The 23,518-nt window shown below is 41.3% G+C and overlaps 1 protein-coding gene and 1 pseudogene across 2 annotated transcripts; both read left to right on the top strand.

Moving 5' to 3' along the window:
• The first annotated feature begins 18 nt into the window (after positions 1-18).
• On the top strand, positions 19-22,736 carry LRRC66 (leucine rich repeat containing 66). Its single transcript, XM_082389910.1, is given in 7 exon segments — positions 19-132; positions 2,975-3,475; positions 12,773-12,942; positions 18,998-19,187; positions 20,453-22,319; positions 22,321-22,453; positions 22,456-22,736. Coding segments are annotated over 6 exon segments (2,985 nt in total). The 5' UTR covers positions 19-132; positions 2,975-2,979; the 3' UTR covers positions 22,585-22,736.
• LOC309627744 (dr1-associated corepressor pseudogene) lies at positions 12,949-18,989 on the top strand (annotated as a pseudogene). Its single transcript has one exon. The product of its transcript is annotated as a dr1-associated corepressor pseudogene (transcript).
• Positions 22,737-23,518: the final 782 nt, after the last annotated feature.

Here is a 23,518-nt window from a genome sequence, read left to right on the forward strand (position 1 = left end):
ATGAAAGGGTTGAAGGTTTGCCACAGGGCAGGCTCCAGGGCAAATGGGTGGAGCCTCAAAGGCTCAAGTCTAAAATCCCCACCTGGCTTGATTCAGAGAGAGATCCATTTGAAAAATCCCTAAGGATCAAAGGTATGCCTTAGAAACGGTGTTACTGTTTTGTTCTTTCTACATCTTAGCAAAACTAGCCTCTCCTGCTTTTTTTCTTGAACTGTTGTAACTTCTCTTTCTTTTTATAGGAATGAACTCTTCATTTCCTTTCTACTTTGTTTTTTCTACTGCCTTCTCCCTGTCTCACTGTCTGACACACCCAGTATTTCTGCTTCCTCATACTTCAGCTTGAATATGTCCATTTAAAGATTTACATTCCACGTAATTGTCTCCAATATCCTCAGAAAATTTTTCTGGAGTTCTCAGGTGTTCCTTAGCTAATACATATAAGTTTGTTTTATATATATATCTAATATTTTTTAAAATTTACAAATGAATACCTTTCACTTTATGATATAAGATTATCTTTATCTAGCTGTTTTGAACTCAAAACTGTTAGTTATAGATAAATCTCTTCAACTTAGAAAGAATCAGGTCAGTGAAAATCTTACTTAAGTCCCCTTAAGAAGAAGTTTTTCTCAGCCACATGTTTCTCTTCAGTATTGTGGTGTGCCTGTGAAGGATGAATCTTTTTTCATTGTTGATGTTGTTACATTACCTTGCTATATAATTACATATGTAATGATTGCAGCTTTGAATATGGTAACAAATATCTTTCTGACTCTACAAATTAATTCAGTTTCTGGTATTGCATAAGAGGCACACTTTAAAAATAAATCACTCCTCCATGCTGTAGGGCACCTTTGCAGTTCACAGCCACGTGTACCGGAACTTAGATGCCTTTCAAAATATGGCAGATTTGACCTTGTATGAAACCAAAGTTTAGAAAGTTACATGGTAAATTTCATCCATTGCATGCATTCATTTATCCAAGCAGAGCATAGCCCTATGACAGACTGCAGACTATTAAAAATATAAAACATGGGGAAAATATATAGATACATAGATGAGATAAATAGATGATAGGTAGATGATACAGATATAGCCCTATATATAGATATATAGATAGCATAGTCCTATGACAGACTAAAGACTATGAAACATGTAAAACATGGGGGGAAGTTATATATATATGTATGTATGTATGACAACATGGCCCTTACCATCTGGGAGCTTATAGTCTTTTGGGCTGTTTAAAACAGACGCAATGCAAAGCAATAGCAATACAGGACAGTACTGATATTCTGTCAAACTGAATGTTACTAACATGCATTCATTCATTCAATAAATATTTACTGAAAGATTTCTGAACAAAATAGAGGCCAAAGCAGGAAGAAGGGTCTTCAGGTCATAGGATTTGTGATGGATCTGGAAGGACATATGTAGGATTTGGACTGAGGAGAGGAAAAGGCATTGGGCTTGGAATTGGAGTGAACTAAAAGCTAATTTTTGCATGAGGTCTACATATATACCAAGGTGCACAAGCCCCATCTTGCAGTTGCTCCACATGTACTTTTAAAACTAGTTCATAAAGTAAAGTAAATAATACAAAGCCTGAGATGCCAACCTGAGGGATTTGGACTGTAGGCACTGCGGAGCCCTTTAACGATTCTGAATGAGGATACGATATGGGAAAACAGTACTATGGGGAAGTAACCCTTTGGAATTTCATTGGATGAATCAAGAAGGAAAATTGAAAGGCAGTGACAGGAAAACCAGTTAGCCCATTCTAGTATTGCAGATTAGTGATGAGAACTAGAGTGGTGCCATTTGCCATTGGAACAGAACGGAAGGGACAATTTGTTGTAAACCTACGTGCCGAGTAATGGGGTTATTTGTACACACACTGATTTTTTAATGGAATTTAGTAATTAAAACAAATCACAAAAAAGTTATTCATCTACTCTTAAAATTGTTTTTTGTGTATACATTCAGGCATTGTGATTTGTAGTTACTTGTTTTAAAGCTTTCAGTTGCTTCTCAAGAATCTTTGGTGATTATATCTTCATGGGTCCTAGGGAGAGCATCCTTTTTATAACCCATTTTTTTTTAACGTAGATATCTAAATGGTTTCAAGTGGATTTGAAAAGTCACAAAAGCCGCAAAGACAAAGCTTGTAGTTCTTCTAGTCATTAAAAAAATCAAGAGTCTCTTTCGTGAGTTGAACTTTCCACCGATGCAGTTCCACGGTTTGGTGTAACTGTATGGCTTGTCACTCATGTGATAAAGCACATGGCTGATTACCGTGCTGTAAAATAAGGATAATAGACTTTGCTCGGTACTAAAGACCAGGAAGGAAGCAGAGAATTTTTTTTTTTTTTTTTTTTTTTTTTTAGTTTTCTGTTTTGTTCAAAGCTTTATCCTGAAAATAGGCACTACATAATATTTTTTATTTTTATTTTTTTATTTTTATTTTTTTTAACATCTTTATTGGAATATAATTGCTTTACAATGGTGTGTTAGTTTCTGCTCTACAACAAAGTGAATCAGCCACACATAGACATATGTTCCTACATCTCCTCCCTCCCGCATCTCCCTCCCTCCCACCTCCCCCGTCCCACCCCTCCAAGCGGTCACAACTTTTTAATCTTGGTAGGTTTCCCTCATTCCAAAGCAGACTGCAGGGTGAGTAATCCTGGAAAAGCAGACACAGAGGTGAGGCCCAAGTGAATACATATTTTCTGACAAATCAGGAGGGGTTCTTTCTTTAAAAATGTGGCATAAATGTAATTTTACACTATAGCTGGTTACCATTTTGGTAGCTACATTTTGCCCCACTTTCTAAGAAATCAAACATCCGTGTAAATTGGCAGTCAAGGCAAGATAACTCTCCTAAATCTTAAATTGAAAATTAAAATTTCTGCTTATTTGCTATTAGTTTTTACATAAGTTATTTTGAATAAGTCAATTTTTCTTTCTCCAGGCATTATGAAAAACCTACGTTTCAGTGTCATTACCTTGGTTATAGGTCTTTATTTTACTGGCACAATGACAAACCCATCAAGAAAAAGCAGTATTTTATTCAATTCCGAGTGCCAGTGGAATGGATATCTTCTGACAAATTGTTCTTTTGCTGGAAAGCATGAAATACCTGTGGACATATCACAGATAGCAGCCACAGTGGATATAAGTTCCAGTTTCTTTAGGGTTCTCTTACAAACTCACATGAAAAAAGAAGAATGGAATATAAAACACCTGGACCTCAGTAACAATCGCATATCGAAAATAACCTTAAGCTCTCTTGCACATTTTCATGCTTTGGAAATATTAAACCTCAGCAACAACGCCATTCACTTCGTGTCATTGGATCTACTCAGTTTCAAGTCCTTGTGGGTGAAACGCCACAGAGGCAGCTTAAGAAATGGACTTCCGTTTCTAAAGTTGCTCATTCTTCAAAGAAATAAACTCAGTCACATTCCCAAGGGTAAGTACAACTTTAAAAGATGGACTAGACCACGAAACAATGAGTATGTGGAGAGCTAATGTTTTATGTCAATAAGAATTCCAGGTTTGTTTTCAGTTTCAAGGAAACAGCTGAAAGCAAAGCAATTGGATCAGAGCAAATATAATAAAAGGAGTTTCTTAGTGGAATTTTAAGTTATAATATGTGGAATTTAAAGTCAATGTAATTTAATCTCCCATTGCTATAACTTACATTAATCTTATATGGATTTGTCAAGAGATACTAGGAAGTATTTAAGTACTAAATAATAATGTGTGATTTTAAATTACCTACTTTGATTTATGTATTTTTTATTACTAATTACAGAAAAGCACTGAGAAATAACTAGTTCAGATGCTTTTAATATGTAACAATGCAAATTAAGTGTTGCCGTATTTATAACTTTTATTTTTACAGAATACATTTTACATCTTCTTACCTAGTTTTCCTCCAAATGTAGACTACATATATGCTAATATTATATATAAACTTCCTTATTATCAAATCAAAGTAGAACTCCTTAGCAGAAATCCACATACCCTCCTATTATAATAAATTCTCATCCATTCCAACACTCAATAACCTACATTTTGGAGTTCCTTAACTAATCCACCAATGTTTTATTTAGAAAATGTATCAGATTCATAAGCCAGAGCTTCCTTTTTATATTCAGGAGTGCTAGACAGTTTCCTTTCCCTGTCTATTTTCAGTCTTGGTCACTATTTGCTAAGTACTTACTTTATATAAGAAAGACCTTATGCTAAAAAAAGAAAGTGTAAGGATATTGTCATTTTTCTCCATCTCAAATTATGCATATTTAGTTTTTCTCATTTTCAGTTCTTTCATTTCATGCTTTTATTTTTTTATTTATTCGTTTATTTTTTGCTCTTTCTCCAGTATCTTGTTTTAAGCATAATTTTGACTATAATAGCCTGGCAGGTGAAGGGACTACTATTTCAGTCACCACATCAGCAGAATTGTGTGAGAAGGACAGGAGTCTTCTCTCCCTGAACTTTTCCATAAAAGCAGTGTATAGTATTTTCAGTGCAAAGTGTAAACTAATTGCGTTTTATTTTATGATTTTTATCATATTGTTCTTATTACAAAAGGAATGCCTATTTTTTGTAAAACATTAGGAATTAAAGAAAAATCAAAAGGGAAACATTAAAGTCCCTCATGTAATATGTATTCTTCAAGTTTATTCTTTATGCCTACATATATATTTTTCTTTCAAAATTGGATTTACTGTCCATAATATTTCATAACATAATTTTATATCACAGAATATTTTGAACATCTTTACATAATTAAGCAATCTCATAAATAATATTTTAAATAGTTGAATAATTTTAATATATACATATATTATAATCTGTTCAATCAAACAACATTTAGATTATTTCCATTTTGTTTGCTATAACTCTGACAAACATCATTAAAGCTACACATATCCACATGATATAACTGTGTTTTCTAACTAGTATGGTAGATGTGAATCTCAACCCACAAATTCAAGTGTACTGGAGATATAACCTTCTACTGTTTATAACTCAGCACAGTTTCTGATTCTGAGCCCCCATTTTGCTAGCGTCAGTTGTGGTGGGATGTAGGGGTACTTACACTTAACATCAGTTTTTCATGGGCTTTCCTTTATCTTTTCCTAGATTTATACCGCAGCTGTAGAATCTTATACCCTGACAAGGCATCAAAGTATGTGTGTGTGTGTGTGTGTGTGTGTGTGTGTGTGTGTGTGTGTGTGTGTGTGTGTGTGTCCCTTACCCCCTCTAGCCAGAGAATGTTTCTTTTCAGTCTTTCAGTTTGGAGAAAATTCTTACCTGCTTTTGTTTCTTCAAAACTCTCTATCTAGATCTAGAAATTCCTTTCCTGTAAAGATTCAGGCCTTTGGAAAACAAAAGCCAAAAAGACTTGTAGTCGCCTCTGCTTGCCTCTGCTTTCTGCCTTGCGATGTGCCTCCCCTGGAACAATTAACACAGAGCTTTTACTTTCTGCTTGAACAGAGAGAAAGGACACAAGGAAAACAGAGACAGGTAAAAGCTTAATATGTCAAAATATTATCCCACCATAACAGTAGATCGAGAAACGCTGACTATATCTCCTTAAGGCAGATGAATTCTCCAGAGCTAACTGGAGGTTAGGATGAATACATTTCATTTAAGGACCAAATATCCCTATAAAATGCAGATACAGTCCCATCCTCCTTTCCCAAGTTAAACTTCTGCCTCCCAGAATATCAGGAAATATGTTAAGCTTGCCAAGGAGGGGATAAAAAGATGTGAAATGAGCAAATCCTTTATCTGAAATTCTAATGGAATTCTAGCAAATAAAACCATGGAGAGATGAATGAAACAGATTGATGATGGAGGTCCACTGTAAGCCCTGAATCTAATTGGATGTAATTCAGAGTTCTTTTCTCCATAGCATTTTGCGGTTTGAAGTGTTTTCCTGTAATCATCATACACTTTCAGTTCTTATTAGGGACTAGAGTCCCCTCTGGCGTCCCGTCCCATTTTATGATTCTGTGACTATGGCTGGGTAACTCTGACGTTGAAATCCCATTTTCGAGGGAAAAAGCTGGTAAGAGAGGTGCCCCCTGAAGTGCCATCCTATTCCTGACCTTTGTTCTTTTTTGATTCCTTTATCCTACGCCTTTTTAAAGGAAATGTCTAGATAATGTAATATTTACTCAGAACTGTGAGGATTAAAGGAAAGATGTATCTTAAGAACCTAACTTAACACAGTATTTGGCATCATAAACAGTAGCTATTAAAATGTGAAAAGTACTTCATAAACTTCTAAAGTACTTTGCAAATATTAGTTATTATTACTCTCGGAACAGATTGAGAATAACAGTCTTTTAGAAACAAATGATAAATTTGTTTTTGTCTGAATCTCAAGTTATCTTTTAAAATGTTAAATAATTATTGCAGTAGATGTGACTCCTAGCCCACTATAATTCATAAGCAGAGAATCATTTGTATCTAACTATTTACATAGGTGTTTGCACTCATCTAAAGATAATTAATTAGAGATTTCTCAGAAAGCAGCAATCAAGCAATTGGCCTATAGCACCTTTCTAAATCATGTTTCACATGTCTTAATATGGTGACAGTTTATAGAGCCAGTGAAAAGTTGCTTTGACTGTGGAAAGCCCATTTTTGTAAGGGTGAAAGATCACATTGACTAACCAGCCCAGTGTCAGCTGATTTCCTTTCTTGATGCTGATCATCTGTGATGTTACCAATAAGCTTCATGTTGGGAAAACACCCAGAGGAGGTACCGGCCAATGCAATTCACAAAACAGAAGCCAGCCATGAATTTAACCTTCATGATCATTCCACCTTCCTCCCATATTCTTGGAGTACAGCATTAATAATGGAAAAATCAGTTTAAAAAAATTGAGAACAAGGGGATTGGTCTCCACTTAAACTATCCCACTTTCATCAAGCAGTATTTCTGGAGTGCCCACAAAGTGCCTGAAAATGCACTCAGCACCAACATCTTACTGAGTTAGGTTAGGTTGAAAGACCAGATGTGACAGCCTCACATTAACATACTAAATTCCAGAATCCAAGAGATAAATATGTTATCAATGAGATGAAATAATACCTGATTTTTGAAACTGATGGAGGAGAGAAAAACATAACCAGTGTATTGTTGAAACAAAAAGTATATTCTTTTCATTTGTAGGGAATTGAACCTTTCATCCTGATTACTATTTGGATTATGGAAATACCAATAACCAATGCTCTTAAAACCAATTCAGGTTCTAAAGTAACAAAATGAATGTATATCATTAAGCTAAGAGGTCAAGGTCTTTGGCTCACCTATATAAATTTGACCACATTAAGGGCCTGATTTTATGACTCAAATATCTTATCCAGCATCATTCCAGACTCTATTCCAATTCCTAATACTCTTTGAACTTGAAGCCATAACCCTTGAATATCATCATTTTATGTTATCAGATTATCACATTTGGGAGACCACTTAAGAAGTTCAGAGTCCAAAGGAATATTTCTAAGATGGTGTAATGTCTGGGCGTGCCCTCTGTGGCCTTTTTTCTCATAGACACTGAGATAATTTCTTGGAAATAATGGAACTGCCTCTGGCGTTTTAAATGCAAAGGCTTATCAAATTCCTGCCTATGTGATCATCAGAAAGCAGTTCAATAAATAATCCCATCTCCACAAAAGTGCCTCCATATGCCTCTCCCAACATTTTACTCTCTTAAAACATAAAATGTACTCTCTGATGTCCAAGCCCCAGCTCTGAATGCACCTCACAACCTCTTTCACTCACCTGAATACTCCTCAACGTTGATTTGCCATGCAAAATATGTAAAAGAACATATTCCCTTATTGAGAAACACAGCCAAGTGTCATAGAAGAGTTTACCCAAATTTTCCAACTCCATCTTGAGAGACCCCCAAACAAAAAGGTCATTTGCAGGACTCCACCAGTTCTCTTAATAACATTGAACCTTAATTCTCTAAAATTGGAAGTAAAAGGAAAATCTTCATGTGGGAGGAGTAACTGAACTTCACAGTCTTAATTCCTATGTGCAGAAGTTTCCCTTCTTCTTGGGGATCTTAGCTTGATATTAAGAAGGGAGTCAAATAAGAGGATATTCTTATAACTCTCCATGTTCAAAATCACCCCCATGCTTGGGCATGTTCTGGTCCCACTCTTCCTATTTACTCTTTTACTTTATCTTTTATACTTTTATACTCCTTGTATTACTCTATTTGCTTGTTTATTGACCTTAAGCAAGTCACTTAACCTATAAAAGCATCCTGGTCCTTATCTTTAACTGGAGATAGTGATATATACAGGGTTGATGTGAGGGTTAGAGGTAGCATTTGTAAAAACTATAACACACAGAGTGATGATATATGTAAAACATCTCTCATTGTACCTCGTACATAACAGGTGCTCAAAAAGTGTTAGTTCTCCTTTAGGGCCATTTGATCAGCCTGAGTATCTAATTCTGTTTCCCATCTCAGTCTTTGCTATAATAGTCATCACCTCCTTGATTTCTGGTACAATGAGTAACTGAAGGTGATTTTCATTCTCTTTCTACAACTGTTCAGAGTTTGTATAAAGTTCAGAGTACTCACCAACAATCTTGCACTACAGTTCATACTTCTGTAGGCCTGTATAATGTTGGAGGCCGCTGATTCTCCATGTTCTGAGTGCTCTGGTCTGTCCTCTGGCTCTATGAACCACGCTGACCTGTGAGACCATCACCACTATCAAGATAACTATCCATCACCCCCCAAAATTTCCTCATGCCTCTCTGCAATCTATCTTTCCCACCCATCATCTGTCCCCTGCCCAAGTAGCCACTGATATTCTTTCTGTCACTATCGATTCATTTGCATTTTCTATAATTTTATATAAATGCAATCGTTCAACACATTCTTTTATTTTTGATGTATCTTCTTTCATTCAGTATAATTATTTTGAGATTCATCCATGTTGTTGTATGTATTAAAATTGCATTCCTTTTTATTTCTGAGTAGAATTTCATTGTGTGGATACTCTCATTTACCTGTCAGCAGACACTTGGGCTGTCTTTTTTGGTATTACAAATAAAACTGCTAGCTAAAGGGATGGAGAAAGATACGCCATTAGAGAAACACTAATCTAAGGAAAGGTGGAGTAGCCATATTAATTTCAGACAAAGGAGACTTCAGGGATAAAGAAAGCACTACTTAATGATAAAGGGAAGAGTTCTTGAAGGGGATATAATAATTCTAATGTGAATACACCTAACAATAGATTGTCAAAATATGTGAGGAAAAACCTGACAGAACTGTAATGAGAAGTGAGCAAATCTGTTACCAAACCTAACTTGCGTCTGCTGGCCCGATGTGCAACAAAGCCGATCTACTGGCACCGGGTTGTGGTGAAGGAGAGCACAGACAGCATTTACCTCAGGGTGCCGAGGAAGGAGAACAGGCAGCTCATGCTCACATGGCCTGAACTCCTTGATGGTTTTCAGAGAAGAGTTTTTAAAGACAGGGTGAGGGAGAGGGTCATAGGGTGTGTGATCCGCTCATGCACAATTCTCTGATTGGTTGATGGCAAAGAAACAGGGTGATGTTTCAGGAATCATCAACCTTCTGGTTCCAACCATGGGGTCTATCTATGTGCTCATGGGGTCAGCATGCAGTTAACTTCCTCCACCTGGTGGGGGTCTTAGTATCTGCAAAACAGCTCGAGGCTATGACTCAGGATGTTATCTATACCCTTGAGGAGGAACTAAAGGTCATTGACTTTTTTTTATAGCTAAACTATTATTTTTTTTAACTGAAGTATAGTTGATTTACAATGTTGTTCCAATCTCTACTGTACAGCAAAGTGACTCAGTTATACACACATATACATTCTTTTTTTATATTCTTTTCCATTATGGTTTATCACAGGATACTGAATATAGTTCCCTGTGCAATACAGTAGGACCTTGTTGTTTATCCATTCTAAAGGTAATAGTTTGCATCTGCCAACCCCAAACTCCCCCAGTCCGTCCCTCTCCCTCCCCCGCTCTCCCTTGGCAACCACAAGTCTGTTTCTGTTTTGTAGATAGGTTCACTTGTGCCGTATTTTAGATTCCACATATAAGTGATATCACATGGTATTTGTCTTTCTCTTTCTGACTTACTTCACTTAGTATGATAATCTCTAGTTGCATCCATGTTGCTGCAAATGGCATTATTTCATTCTTTTTTATGGCTGAGTGGTATTCCATTGTATATATGTACCACATCTTCTTTATCCATTCATCTGTCCATGGACATTTAGGTTGTTTCCATGTTTTGGCTCTTGTGAACAGTGCTGCTGTGAACATAGGGAGGCATGTATCTTTTTGAATTATAGTTTTGTCTGGGTATATTCTCAGGAGTGGGATTGCTAGACCATATGGTCATTCTATTTTTATAAACTATTATTATTTTGTCTTGCTTGACTGTTTTCCTTTGTTTCTACATTTTGTCACTTCTGTGATTGAATTTGCTCTTTGGAACTTGGGGAAGCCCTAGGAGGCTAAAGCTTTTCTACAAATGAGAGGCCAGGGACACAGGGGTCTGTCCCTGAGAAGGCCCTGCAAGGTCCAGCTCCATTTCAAATCCACTGTTACAGTTGGAGATTTCAACACCCCCCTATCCATTGATAGAGACCAAACTAGACATGGTCTCCCTCTCCACTGAACTCCTGGGGTACTTATTCAATTCAGTTAAGTACTAGATATGATATGGACCATGAGCTCACATCCCTGTACAGGTCAGGCAATTATCATGAAAATGTTAAGAAACTTCTTTCATATCAGCTTCTGTGTTGCATTTTTTTCTCAAGACCCATACATTTGCATATTAAAACACATAGGGATATTCTTCACTCCAGAAAGAAATGTATTTTCTCCAGAGCTGGGTTCCCAAGTTGGATGCCTCCTGCCTGTAATGATGAAGCAGAATCCTGCTGGGGGTGGGAGGTGGAAGGGAGAATAGACTAAAGTGCCCGGGGCAGCGGGGCAACACACAGTGGCTCAGCAGTGTCTATTTATGAACCAATATGGAAGTATTTGTCATCAGAATATGCCAGCTGAATCTCAGCCTTGGCTCTCTCTCTCATTTTTTTAAACATACAGGCTTCTTGGCCTATCCTTTGTCTTCCTATTTTTGCTAGAGACATCATATTCTTCTATAAGTGCATGCCCCATCCAAAGCAGGCAGCCCTCATTCAGCTCCAGCCAAATGTCTTGTGCCAGTTGAGACTTATTTTTCAAGAGAAGCTAGAAATGTACATGTTTGTATTGAATCTTTGATGTTGGCTCAACAACTTTTAAATCTCTGCGCAGGTCAAACACTGTGACTTCTAGCCTATTGAATGTATATTATATATTGGGCATTACAAGTGTTCACAAAGGTGTGAATTCTGCCCTGAAAGGACTAATCATCTGATGGAGAGGCTGACAAACAACAATTATTTTACAGTCAATAGTGGGGGTAAAACTGCTTTATATAACTAATAACTTTTTCTTGTGTGTGTGTCTTATCACGCAACCAGACACAAAGTTTCTCTGCTGTCTTTGTCCTCAGCACGAAGTGCCATGCTCATAATATTTTGACTGAGTTGTCATCCTTGTGGTCTCTTGCTTAGTCTGTGCAGCTGAAATGAGCAAATGAGAACATAGATGTGCAGCCATTTCATTTAGGTCATCATCTGTCTGCATAATTAGTCTTACAGTAAGTACTGATAATAGATAGTAGTGCAGATAGTAGACAAGGAATAAACCCTTCTGGAATTGAACCAACCTGATCTGCTATGTAGTAGTTTGTTAAAGACACAGACTATGTGTGAGAACAGAGCAGAAGGAAACGTAAAAATGCAGGGCTTCCATGTGAGACTCATATGGGAACTCAAATTTGGAAGACTGCTATGGCTGGCACATCATTCTCAACCTTTATCTTCAGTGCCAAATGGGCCTCATGGTTACTTCTGGAATCAAGTGAAATACAAAGGCAGAGACCAAAACTCAATTATATTATTTTGCCAGAAAATAAAACCTCTAGCTATAACATACTACCTTTGAAAAATACAAAAAATAGTTATAATATCAACAATAAGTAGTTAAAGGATACATCTACAAAATAGAATAAGAACATCTTAAAAGGGGAAGAATTCATCCATGTAAATAAAGCATCAAAACAACTTTTTCCTCTATAACCATAGCAAGATCATCCAGTTTTACCCATGGTTCAATCAAATAAGCAAGTATCATATTTACCGTTTCATTCAATCAAGGTTAAATTTTTGATTGATGCTTTTATTATAAAATTAGCACATGTTCATTCAAAGGAAGAATTCAAAAGTGTATAAAATAGAAGCATAGTTTCACCTCCCTCCACCATCCTACTTCTAAGTGTAGCTACCACTGGTAGCTTAGTTCATCTCCTTCCAGGCCTCTTTCTCTGCTCTCTTGAAACATATGTGTATGTTTGCATGTGGCCTTTTTTTCCAAGAACATTAGAATTATACTCTACTTTCCTGCAACTTAACTTTTCCTTCCTGTTCAGTTATTTCATGTTGATCTATCCCATTCTCTTTTAAGACTACACAGTATTTTGTAGTATTGATATGCCATCCTTTGCCCATTCTCTGTCGTGAACCATTTAAGTTGTGTCCAATTTTCCACCATTACAAACAATGCTGCAGTAAATACCACCAATTAATATTTCAATTTGCTTTTTAATTTTAACAGGGCTATGGAAACTGAAGTCATTACAGAGTTTGGATCTGTCATTCAATGGGATAACGCAAATTGGTTTGTCTGATTTTCATAACTGCCTGCAACTAGAAAACCTCCATTTAAAGAGCAACAAGATATTCAGAATTCATCCAGAAGCCTTCAAGGACCTAAAAAAATTACAGGTTAGAAAATAGTGTTTATAATATTTCAAATATGCAGAACTATAGGCAATTATATTAGAAGAAGATTTCCATTGAAGAGTTTCTTCATGCCCAATAGTACTGGCTACCAATCGAAAAATATGTCTATTTTAAGATTCCCCTAAAAGAGCCGAAGTCTCTCTCTTGCCTCAAAAATCCAAGGCCTCAGTAGTGGACATGAATGTGGACATTTTATTTGAACACGTATGCTCAGCAGCAAGAATTGGTACATTATTTTTCCTGAATCTACTTAAACCCAACTCCAAGCTGCCACTTACCAGTTGGCAAGAAATTAAATCTCGTTTATTAGCAAGGCTCACTCCCTGAGCTACAAGGTCAGTCAAAGGTCCCTGGGGTTTTATGCAATATGGGACTATATGGGCCTAAATGGGCTCTACACCCCATATAGCCCAGGACCACATGGGCCTCTGAAGGCCAGTGACCCTGGTGCTTCCACACCAAAATTGGGCACAGAATAATACAAATCATAATGATATCAACTCATCCACACTTACCACGTGCCACGTGCAGTTCTAAACATCAGAGCCATGTTGGGGGGATCGACGTCACATTTTGGAGCCATGGTGCCTGTCTCTCGGGCACCTTGCAGTGAATCTCACCGAGGTCCTGACAGCTGGGAGTGTGAGTAAGCCCCAGAGCCCTGCTCTAGCTTTGGCAGCTTCAGCCCCTTCTCCTCCTAGCCCCTTCCTCCTCTCTCCTCCTCTTTGGGGAGATATTGTAAAATCTCCCCTCAGTGCTCCTTTAGAAACACCAGGACCTAGAGATGGCTTAGGAGAAGCTTGAATCCCCCGTCCCCGTAACCTGCACCACACACCCCCATTCTTTATATAGGCCAGTATCATCCAATAAAGCATAATGTGGGCCACATATGTAACTTCAGATGTTCTCGGTAACTAGATTTAAGAAGTAAAAATAAGCAGGTGAATTTAATTTTACTAATATATTTTGTAACCCAATATATCCAAATATTATCTTTTACACATGTAGTCAATATAAAAATTATTAATGAGATATTTTCCATTCTCTTTTTTCATACTAAGTCTTCAAAGCCCTGTGTGTATAGCTGATGCTTGGTATCCAAGGGGATTGGTTCCAGGACCCCCATGGATACCAAAATCCGTGGATGCTCAAGTCCTTCATGTAAAATGGCATAGTACTTGCGTAAAACCTAAACACATCCTCCCATATACTTTAAATCATCTCTAGATTACTTATAATAATACAATGTAAATGCTATGTAAATACAATGTAAGTGCTATGTAAATAGTTGCCTGTGCAGGACAAATTCAAGTTTTGCTTTTTGGAACACTCAGAATTTTTTTTTTTTTTTAAACTATTTTCTGTCCGTGGTTGGTTGAATCCGAGAATGCAGAAACCACAGATATGGAGGGCAGACCGTATCTTACCCTTACTGCACATCCCAGTTTGGACTAGCCATATGTCAATGATCGATAGCCATATGTGGCCAATGGCTGTCACCTTAGAGCACATCAATGCAGACAGCTGGCGTTTTCCCAGTTTTATGTAAGGTGCTCTTCGAGCATAGCTGCAAGACAAATGCCCAACCTCGCCCCCGCCCCTTTCAACTGGAATGGCCCTCCAAGCCCGTCCTCTCTCAAAGGGAGACTAGTGACGCAGTGGTGAGGGAGGTCCACTCTGCAGCCAGCTGCCTGAGTTTAACCCTAGGCTCTGCTGCTCACCAGCCACACGATCTTGGGTAAGTTACCGAATCACTCTGTGCCTCAGTTTTCTCGTCTGTAAAATGGACGTAAGTTGCTTCCTTTCTCATAGAGTTTTGTGAGAATTAAGTGTTTTAATCCATAGACTGTGCTTTGAACAGTAGTTGGAATACAGTAAGCCCTTTATAAATGTAGACTACATATAGAAATTCTAAAGTGGCTGCGATGCCCTACTCTTTTAACCTACAAATCTGATTGTAAGCTTTCACGACAAGGGCCTGGCCCCTGCTTGCCCCTCCAGCCTCATTTCAAGCCACCCTCCCCTTGCTGACTGCATTCCTGCCTGGTTTTCACCCCAAGCCCTCCCCTCTTGCTGATCCTTTTGCCTGGAAGAGCTAACTCTTACTAGTCCTCAAGGAAGCCTTCCCCGGGTCTCCAGATTGAATTAGTTTCCCTTTATACACAGGTATAGTAGACTGTGCTTTTTCCATATTGCACGTATGAAAACTGAAATTATTTCGTTTTAGGTATGGTTTAGCCATTAATGCCTATATCCCCATAACCCTTCTACCAGACGGTGAGCTCTTTGAGGACATACATCATGCCTATTTTGTTTTCTAATGCTTAACATATGTCCAGTACATACCATGTATTTACAAACACTTGTTGAATAAACAAAGGAATGAATGGCTGGATGGTGATCACGGATAGGTGTATTAGTTATCTATTGCTGAGGTCAGCAATCCAGGCAAGGCTTGGCTGGGGCCTCTGCTGAGGGTGTCTCAAGAGGCTGCAGTAAAACCACGGAGGGCAGGTGGGCGGTGAGCAGGCCCAGGGGCCGGGAGGCTGTGGGCAGTGGCGCTGGGCCCGGCGCAGCAAGAGAGGCCCCGAGATGCCGAGCAAGAGGAGGTACAACGTGCGGCTCCCACCGGCCCGATCAAGAAGATCGTGTAGACGGACGAAGAGATTGGGAAGGTGGCGGCGGCCGTGCCTGTCATCCTCTGTCGGGCGCTCGAGCTTTTCCCGGAGTCACTGTGGAGGAAGGCCTGCCAGTGACCCAGTCCTGAAACGCCAAGACCGTGACCACATCCCCCCGGAAGCAGTGCATCGTGCTGGAGCAGCAGCTTGACTTCTTGAAGGCTTTGGTGGCGTCCATGCCTGACGTGTAGGGGGACGGGGAAGACAACCACGTGGACGGGAACAAGGGTCCCCGCAGGGGCCGGAAGAACGGTGGGATGCGAAGCAAAGGCAAGGACAAGAAGCTGTCAGGGACAGGCTCAGAGCAGGAGGATGTCTGAGGATACAGATACTGACGGGGAAGAAGAGACACCCCTGGCCCCATCCCAGGCCAGCCACCCCCCTGCCCGCTTCCAGAGCACCCCCCCCCCACTGACACCCTTCATGCCCTTCACCTCGACTCTGCCTCTGCCCCCAGCACCCCACCACCTGGGCCCCTCAGCACCTGAGGCAGAGGATGAAGAGGATTATGACTCCTAGTGCCCTCTGCCCCCCAGGCCACACCCCCTTTTAGCTGGGTTTAGTTGCTCTGGGGGGAAGGGAGATGTTAGAGCTGTTCTTACGTTTATTAATAAAATAATAATAAAAGGGGGGAAATAAAGGCTGCAATCAAGGTGTTGGCCAGGGCTGGAGTCTCACCTGAAGGCCCAGGGGAAGAAGGATCCACTTCCAAGCCCACGTGGTCGTTGGCAGGATTCAGTTCCACGTGGGCTACTGGGCTTCGGGCGCCGTTCCTTACTGGCTGCCAGCCTAAGCCTGCCCTCAGTTCTGTGCCGTGTGGCCCTCCCCACAGGGCAGTTCACAGCATGGCAGCTCGCGTCAGAGCCCGAAGGAGAGAGGCTGCTAGCAAGAGCATTACAGTCTTATGGAATGTAACCGTGGAAGGGACATCCATTGCCTTTGCCCCGGTCTGTCGGTTAGAAGAGAGGCACAGGTCTCGCCTGTACTCAAGGGGAGGAGATTATCCAGACGGTGTGACTACGGGGGCAGGTTACTGGGGACCTGTCTGCCGTCGTAGTTATCAGAGCAGACGAGAAAGTCCACTTAACTTGGCAGTGCTCCCGGTTCACCACAAACAGGCTGTCGGATTGCCTGGGAACCTCATTTAGTATATTGTGTACTGATTATATTTGTATGTGTAATTTCCCTATGCCTGTTTTATTTCCTGTGCATTTTTATTGTGCTTTATAAGTCTTCTGCAGCTCACAGGTAATGGATGCCACAGGCAAACTAAAAAACAAGCCCAAGAACGTTCTGAATCATCTGTAATTCTAAATTACCTGAGCTGCCCAGAATCATACAATTTCTCTTTCTCTATTAACCCTTCTGCCTGTTCAGCAATAACTCTGAAAACGTCTTTGGGAACATGATGAGCATATTTGGTACCAGAAGGTCGAATATTAAAATGGATGTAGTTGCGTTTTTTCCCAGGAGACGTATTTAATACTTGCATTATATAGTACGTGTCTTCCCACGTGGGGATCTTTTCAGAAACCAGATAGATTTTTCAAAGCATAAATTCATCATCATGTGGCGGTAGAATGAAATGTTTCGTTGGCATTTCAAATAAGCATTCCTTTTCTTCTGCCATTCTTCTTAGAGCAGTGACTTGTTAGCAACATTATATGCTTCTCCCGATCTTTCTATAACGTACGCTCCTTTCAAATGACAGTGGCTGGCCACTTCTTTAGCCAAATTGGACTATTCTGTTTTAATCTTTTCTCAGAAATTATTCCTCCTGAATCATTTGATTAGCTTTCTGTCCTCTCTTCTGTTTTGCTTTTAGTTTCGTGATTTATAGTATAATAGCTGCTAGGATGAAAAAAAAAAAAAAAATGCAGACATGCACTAAGAAGAAAATACCCCCAAAAACATTAGAATATTTCACCCTGTTGTTGAGGAGGGGGTACATAGAAAACTATTGATCCTAGTCAAGGCCAGGCCAAAGCAAAGTTTTGTTTTGTTTTGTTTTTCCTTCCTGGTCCCAGTCTCCTACTTCCTATTTTTGACAGCCTTCCCTTGGGAGTCAAGAGTGCTTGGTTACTCAACAGTGCAAAGGTCCCCCTCACTACTGAGTCTTGGTTATGGTGCTGTTTGAGTGTTTGTCTGAGTAAGCTCTTCTCAGGAATTTATATAACCCAAGATGCCAATGCTGCTTTTTCCCTGATGTTTATTAAACAACTGACCTGAATTACATTCAGCCTCCATGGTTTTCATCCATGGCCCTCTTTTTTACTTTTCAGCAAGGTTTGCATTTATGATTTTCTCCCAAACCCCATGACCTGGCTCTGCGCATCCCTTCACTCCAGTGCAGTGGGAGCTCAGGCTCCGAGAGGCTGTGTTCTGGAGTGGAAGGCACACAGCTACGGAGCCAGATCAGGTCTCAACTCTGCCATTCACTCATTCATTCATTCATTTGTTCATTCCTCCCTTATTTTCTGAGCACCTGGGTACCAAGCCTTAGGCGTAGGGATTATATGGGATATGCGGTGACCTAGCCCAGTTTCCTCCTCTGTAAAAAGGGGGAAATGACAAAGCTGTTGGGAGGAATAGAGATAATGCATGTAAAGCACCCAGTAGAATGCCTGGTACCCAGCGATGCTCTGCAAATGGTAGCTAGAGCTACACCTAACTATGCTGTCCTGGCCACATCACACCACTGCCATATCCAGCTTCACAGATCCTACTCTGTGTTTTTAGAGTCACTGAATCCTTTTTGTTCCCCGGTTTCCCCTTCATTTCTGATGAGACTAGGAAAATTAGTCATTTTGTTTATACTGAGTAGCCATGGATGCAGAGAAATGTACTATTACCTTTAAGATAATACTTGAGGCAAAAGAACTCTCTTTGCTACTTTTAGTCAACCGCAGTTCTTCTGGGCTCTATGTCCTCATCGTCCAGTATCTCCTGCCACTTTGAAGATCACAGTGCTTCTGGACATTCTAGACCTGATATCTAATTCCAGACCTTGATAACAACTGGGAGTCCAGGTTATATCGAACAGTACAAATCACAGTTCATAGGAAAGAAGGAAGGGAAAATGATTGGGCATCTAATACAGGCACCATACTTAAAGCTTTCACATACATTTAATCCTCAGAACAACCCTGGGAGGTAGGCTCATTGAGAGTCAACAATTTGCCGAGTCTCACAGAGTTCTTAGGGACAGAGCAGGGAATTAAACCCAGTATTCTGACTCTGAGATCAGTGCTAAATTCATATTGCTTCCATAGAGATATAGACAGTATCTGTAACTAGTTTATTTTGTCTCCAAATGTCTTTATTCACAGACTGTCCTAAATTTGTTTCTTCTCAATCAGGTTGTAGACCTCAGCAACAATGCCCTGACCGCCATCCTGCCGATGATGATGGTGGCTCTAGAACTTCCCCACCTGGAGGCTGACTTGGCTGGTAACCAGTGGCAGTGTGACTATGGCGTGGCAGTCTTCCAAAATGTTATTTCTGAATCCTGGAGAAGAAAGTGGAATGCAATTTGCAACAAGTCTATTGGTAAGTCAGTAGTGCCTCTTCTCTCAGAAATGGTTCCATTTAAACAGAAAAGAGCACATGAAAAATTTAGTCTCATTTGAAACAGTGACAGTCCCCCCAGAAGCAAGAGTGCTGGTCTATGGCATTAGTCATGCTTGAGCTGTAAAAATCATTGGTACCTGACTGTTCTCCTCAGTTCATGAACGAGTTTCTTCACGTGGTCAGAGAAACCTACTTCAGCTAGCTCAGAAACCACTGGATTTGGTCAAAACCAGAAATTTCACAAAGAGAGGATTTTTCCCTAAAGCCCCAAAATGTCATATTTTTATCCCAAATATTAACAAAATAATTGATCAAAGAAAGCACTTCTAAAACTTGAAACATAATTATTTAAAGTGCTGGCTAACCCTCTGGAAGTATAATCCTATACATATACAAAACACACATATTTCAGAAGTCTATTTTTCTTTGATTTGTTCCCTGCCACTCTCCCAAAGTGCTAGAATATGTTACTGCAGTTGAATATTTTGGAAAGCTTTTTTTTTTTTCTCCCCCCACTATTAACTATCTTGGCTAATTCTCAAACTCCTAACTGGGGGGGGGAAAAAAAAAGAGTCATTTTTTTTTTAAATGAGTCCTGGCCTCTGTTCTATTCAGGACTGCTATTAAGTAGAGACATGGCCATGCTTGCCGGGTTTAGGAGAAATCCATGAAGATTAGAGAGAAGTCTTAATGGTGACAGCCACACTTGTTTCACTGCCCCGTACGAGCCACAATGGTATTCTGAGTGTGGAGGGCAGAATGTCAGGAACCAGCAGAGAAACCTGAATATTTACGCTGTTTGCCAGCACTGAGGAATGGTGAGGAAATGATACAGCAAACACAGGTGTGGCCAAGGCAGATTCTGCAGAGGGTTGGTGGAATGTTCTCGTACATGTGCAGTAAGTAGGGAAGGCTGTGGAGAAAGGAGGAACGATGTGGCTGTCCCTACAGACTGGCTTCCTTTCTCCCGTGGGCAGCAGTCAGTCAGGAAGCCTAAGACACACAGTCTCCCGGGCCTGGGAGCAGCAGACCCGAGCCTGAGAGCCTCGTGTAAGTGTGTACAGAGCCTGACACGTGCTGTCGGCATCGACAACCAATCAAGCAATCAGCCAGTAAAGTTGCTAATCGTGTAATACCCACTTTAAATCTAGCTAGACGAGGACTGAGGACTCACAGATGCTTTTTAAACCACTGGAATCTCATTCCCGTGTCAACTCAGCGTGTGCTTTTACCCCCACTCTCAGGGAAGGAGGAGGCATACTGGTGGACGCCCACAAGGCGAGCGTCCAGAGAGACCCACCTTCCTCGCACTAATCTGAATCATACGAAAAGCCTCACGGCGACGAGCAAAGCTGAGAGGCCCTGGGAAGTGCGCTTTTCCACTCTGCTCAAGAAGGACCCTGCGGGCTCTGATACCAGTGAGGGGCAGAGACGGCTGCCAAGAAGGGTTAGGAGCGCCGGGGATGTGCAAGCCGCTGGCAGAAGGGAGGACGCTTCCCAGGACCTGGCCCTGGCCGTCTGCCTGTCAGTGTTCATCACGTTCTTCGTGGCTTTCTGCCTGGGGGCTTTGGCGAGGCCTTATGTGGACAGACTGTGGCAACAGAGATGCCGGAAAAAAAGTCCAGGTTCAGGGAACGAGTATTCAAACGAGGGCTTCTACGATGAAATCGTAGCTGTAGGGAACACGCAGCAGCCAAGGATGGATCTGCGCCAAACTTTCCACGGTCCAAACCTCTGTGAGAACCAAGCGCCACACGCGGCTGTCACTCCTGCGAGGACGCGGGCACCCAGTAGCAAGGAGGCTGGCCGCCGGCAGGGCGGAGAACGATGCGGGGACCACACTGGGGCAGGAAGCGGGAAGGATAACGCGCTCCCAAATCACGGTGCAGCCCGGCCCGTTCTCCGCGGACGGCCGAATGCTGAGGCTACCCAACTAATGCCGGCGGGACAGGACTGCAGCTACAGGTATGATGTTCCTGGAGAAGTAAATTATGACACCGTGGCCGGGGACGATTCCCTCGGTGAGCGTTCAGTGGGCATCCCTGCCGTGGCTGCCGGATTACAGACAAGCCCTGGCTCGATCCGTAAGGATTCCAACGAATTAGGCCCACCCCTCCCCAGGGAAATGGCCACGCCTGTCTCCCAAATGGTGGCGCGCGCAAAAGCGCTGAGGACGGGAGAGAAGGAGGGGAGAGGGGCCACTCCACACTGCCCTTCGGAGTTTTCTAAGGAGAATGTGATGAGCGCACAGCAGCAAAGGCTCGAGGGCGCCGGTGACGAGGAGGAGCCCCTCGCCCACCGCGGAGCGGCCACGCTCAGTGACCCAGGAGCCACGGACCCGTCCCCACCCGTCTTCGCTCCGGGCTGGGGTCATGACCTGCATGTGACTCCTGCTAACCAGGAGCTAGCACAAAAGGACACTCCTGACGCTCAGTACGAGTTGGACACCGATTCTGACGAAGGGTCTTTATTTACTCTAAGTTCAACAAGTTCAGAAGACTGGAGAAATGTGGCTGAAGCAGAGGCACGTGGCGAGGAGAGCTGCAGAGCCAACGAGCCCCGGGGGGACGAGGACTCCGGGGAGAGGAGGGACAATGTCGTGTCATTAGAGAGTCTTGAGGACAGCATCGCCTTCCAGGAGATTCTGGGGAAATGTGAGAATCAGGAAGATCGTTCTGGAAAAACTCTCATTTCTGATCCAGACTACGGTTTGTACGAGGCTCATCCAGAAAGTCGCTCTAACACCAATAAGTTTGAGGATCCCCTGACCTTGCCCAGGTCACTGGGCAACAGTCCTTGCAGTGATGCGATCCCGGGCATGTCCATTGATGACTGTGTCACAGCTCTTCAATCCAAGGCAGCAGAGTGGCAATGCTCACTTAGAGACTTGGAGTTTTCAGTTGTGGATGTTTTACCACAAACACCAACACGTTCTGCTGAAGTTCCCTCGGATCCTGATGAGAGTGCCTGTGGTGAAGGAGATGCAGACATTTGTAAATATGAACCTTACGTTCAGGGAGTAGACACAGCTCAAAGCAACATTCCTTCCAAGATCGCTGTGGGGAAAAACTTAAAACCCTCACGACAAGATTCTGAAGAGGACAACATGAATGGACACTGATGAGGGGTTTGTATGTCCTCTTGAGGACAGTGATTCCAGAAAGGTTATAAGCCAAACACAATTGTTACACTCCTGTGGTGATGAACCAGATCTTCAGTGTGAGAGGGGGTGGGGTGGTGGGAGGGGTATTTTGAAGATGGTGTCAAGAGCCAGGTACCACTATCACAGATGCTTCCAAATGAAACCAGTTCACCAAGAACACGGGAGCACTTCAGTGACAGAGACTGGGGTCAACATCCAGAGCCGAATCAATGAATTTGATTCTCTAAATTCTCCCCTGTGTTTAGTTAATTATAATATAAAACTACCATTCACAAGACATAGATCATTTAGGTAGGAAAGCACTGAGATATTTGAACATCAAAGGTTCCAATTAATAAATTTTACATTAAAACTGAACATGGATGATGTTGCAGTTAGGAAAAGATGATTCTAATTTTTATACTCAAATGCAGACTCAGAGAAACCTGATAGTTGTTGGCTGTCTATGTGAGGACCAGATCTACTATGACAAAGACAAGGACGTTCACCTTGAAAATCAAAGGGAATTCAAGTAACATTTTTAGTGCATATTGAAACATTTACAGGGAACTCCTGAAGAGATTTTAACAAGTTCTGCACAAAGACCAGCACAGCCTTTTGGAGTTTGATGAGGAAACTAAAAAATTGGAGGGATTCAGAGTAATTCTAAGTATTTGTTAAAAACAATGTTAAAGGAGGGACCATTTTGTAGGACAAAGTGTAAATTAAAAATCAATTTTCAAGAAGAGAAGTGACGTTTCTTGTAAAAGAAAAAGGTACTCCACCATTACCCTTGAGTAGGCCTTCCTCGGAGTGACTCTCCAGTTGGGGATCTCAGGAGCTGTGTTCTTCTGTTTATCTTCCTACTTCTCTGACAGTTTCTCCTTTTCCTCCCTGACACTCCTCCTCTGCTTTGTCTTCTTGAAGAGCATTCCTCAAGGGTCTGTTCCCAGTCTTGGCCACTCTCCTTGGACCCCACTGCTTCACGACCAGCTCTATACAGGTGACGCCCAGGTCTGCACGACAAGACCCAACCTTCCTCCCAAGCTCCAGACTCCCATTCTCCACCCCAATTGCCCAAATCCAAGTAGATCCTCGGGGGGCCAAAATCTATCATTTTCCCTCATGATCATGACCTCCCACATCCTCTTCCTTAGTCAATAGCATC

This window comes from Balaenoptera borealis (assembly GCF_965194805.1).
Source record: "Balaenoptera borealis genome assembly, chromosome: 4".
NCBI classification, from domain to species: Eukaryota; Metazoa; Chordata; class Mammalia; order Artiodactyla; family Balaenopteridae; genus Balaenoptera; species Balaenoptera borealis.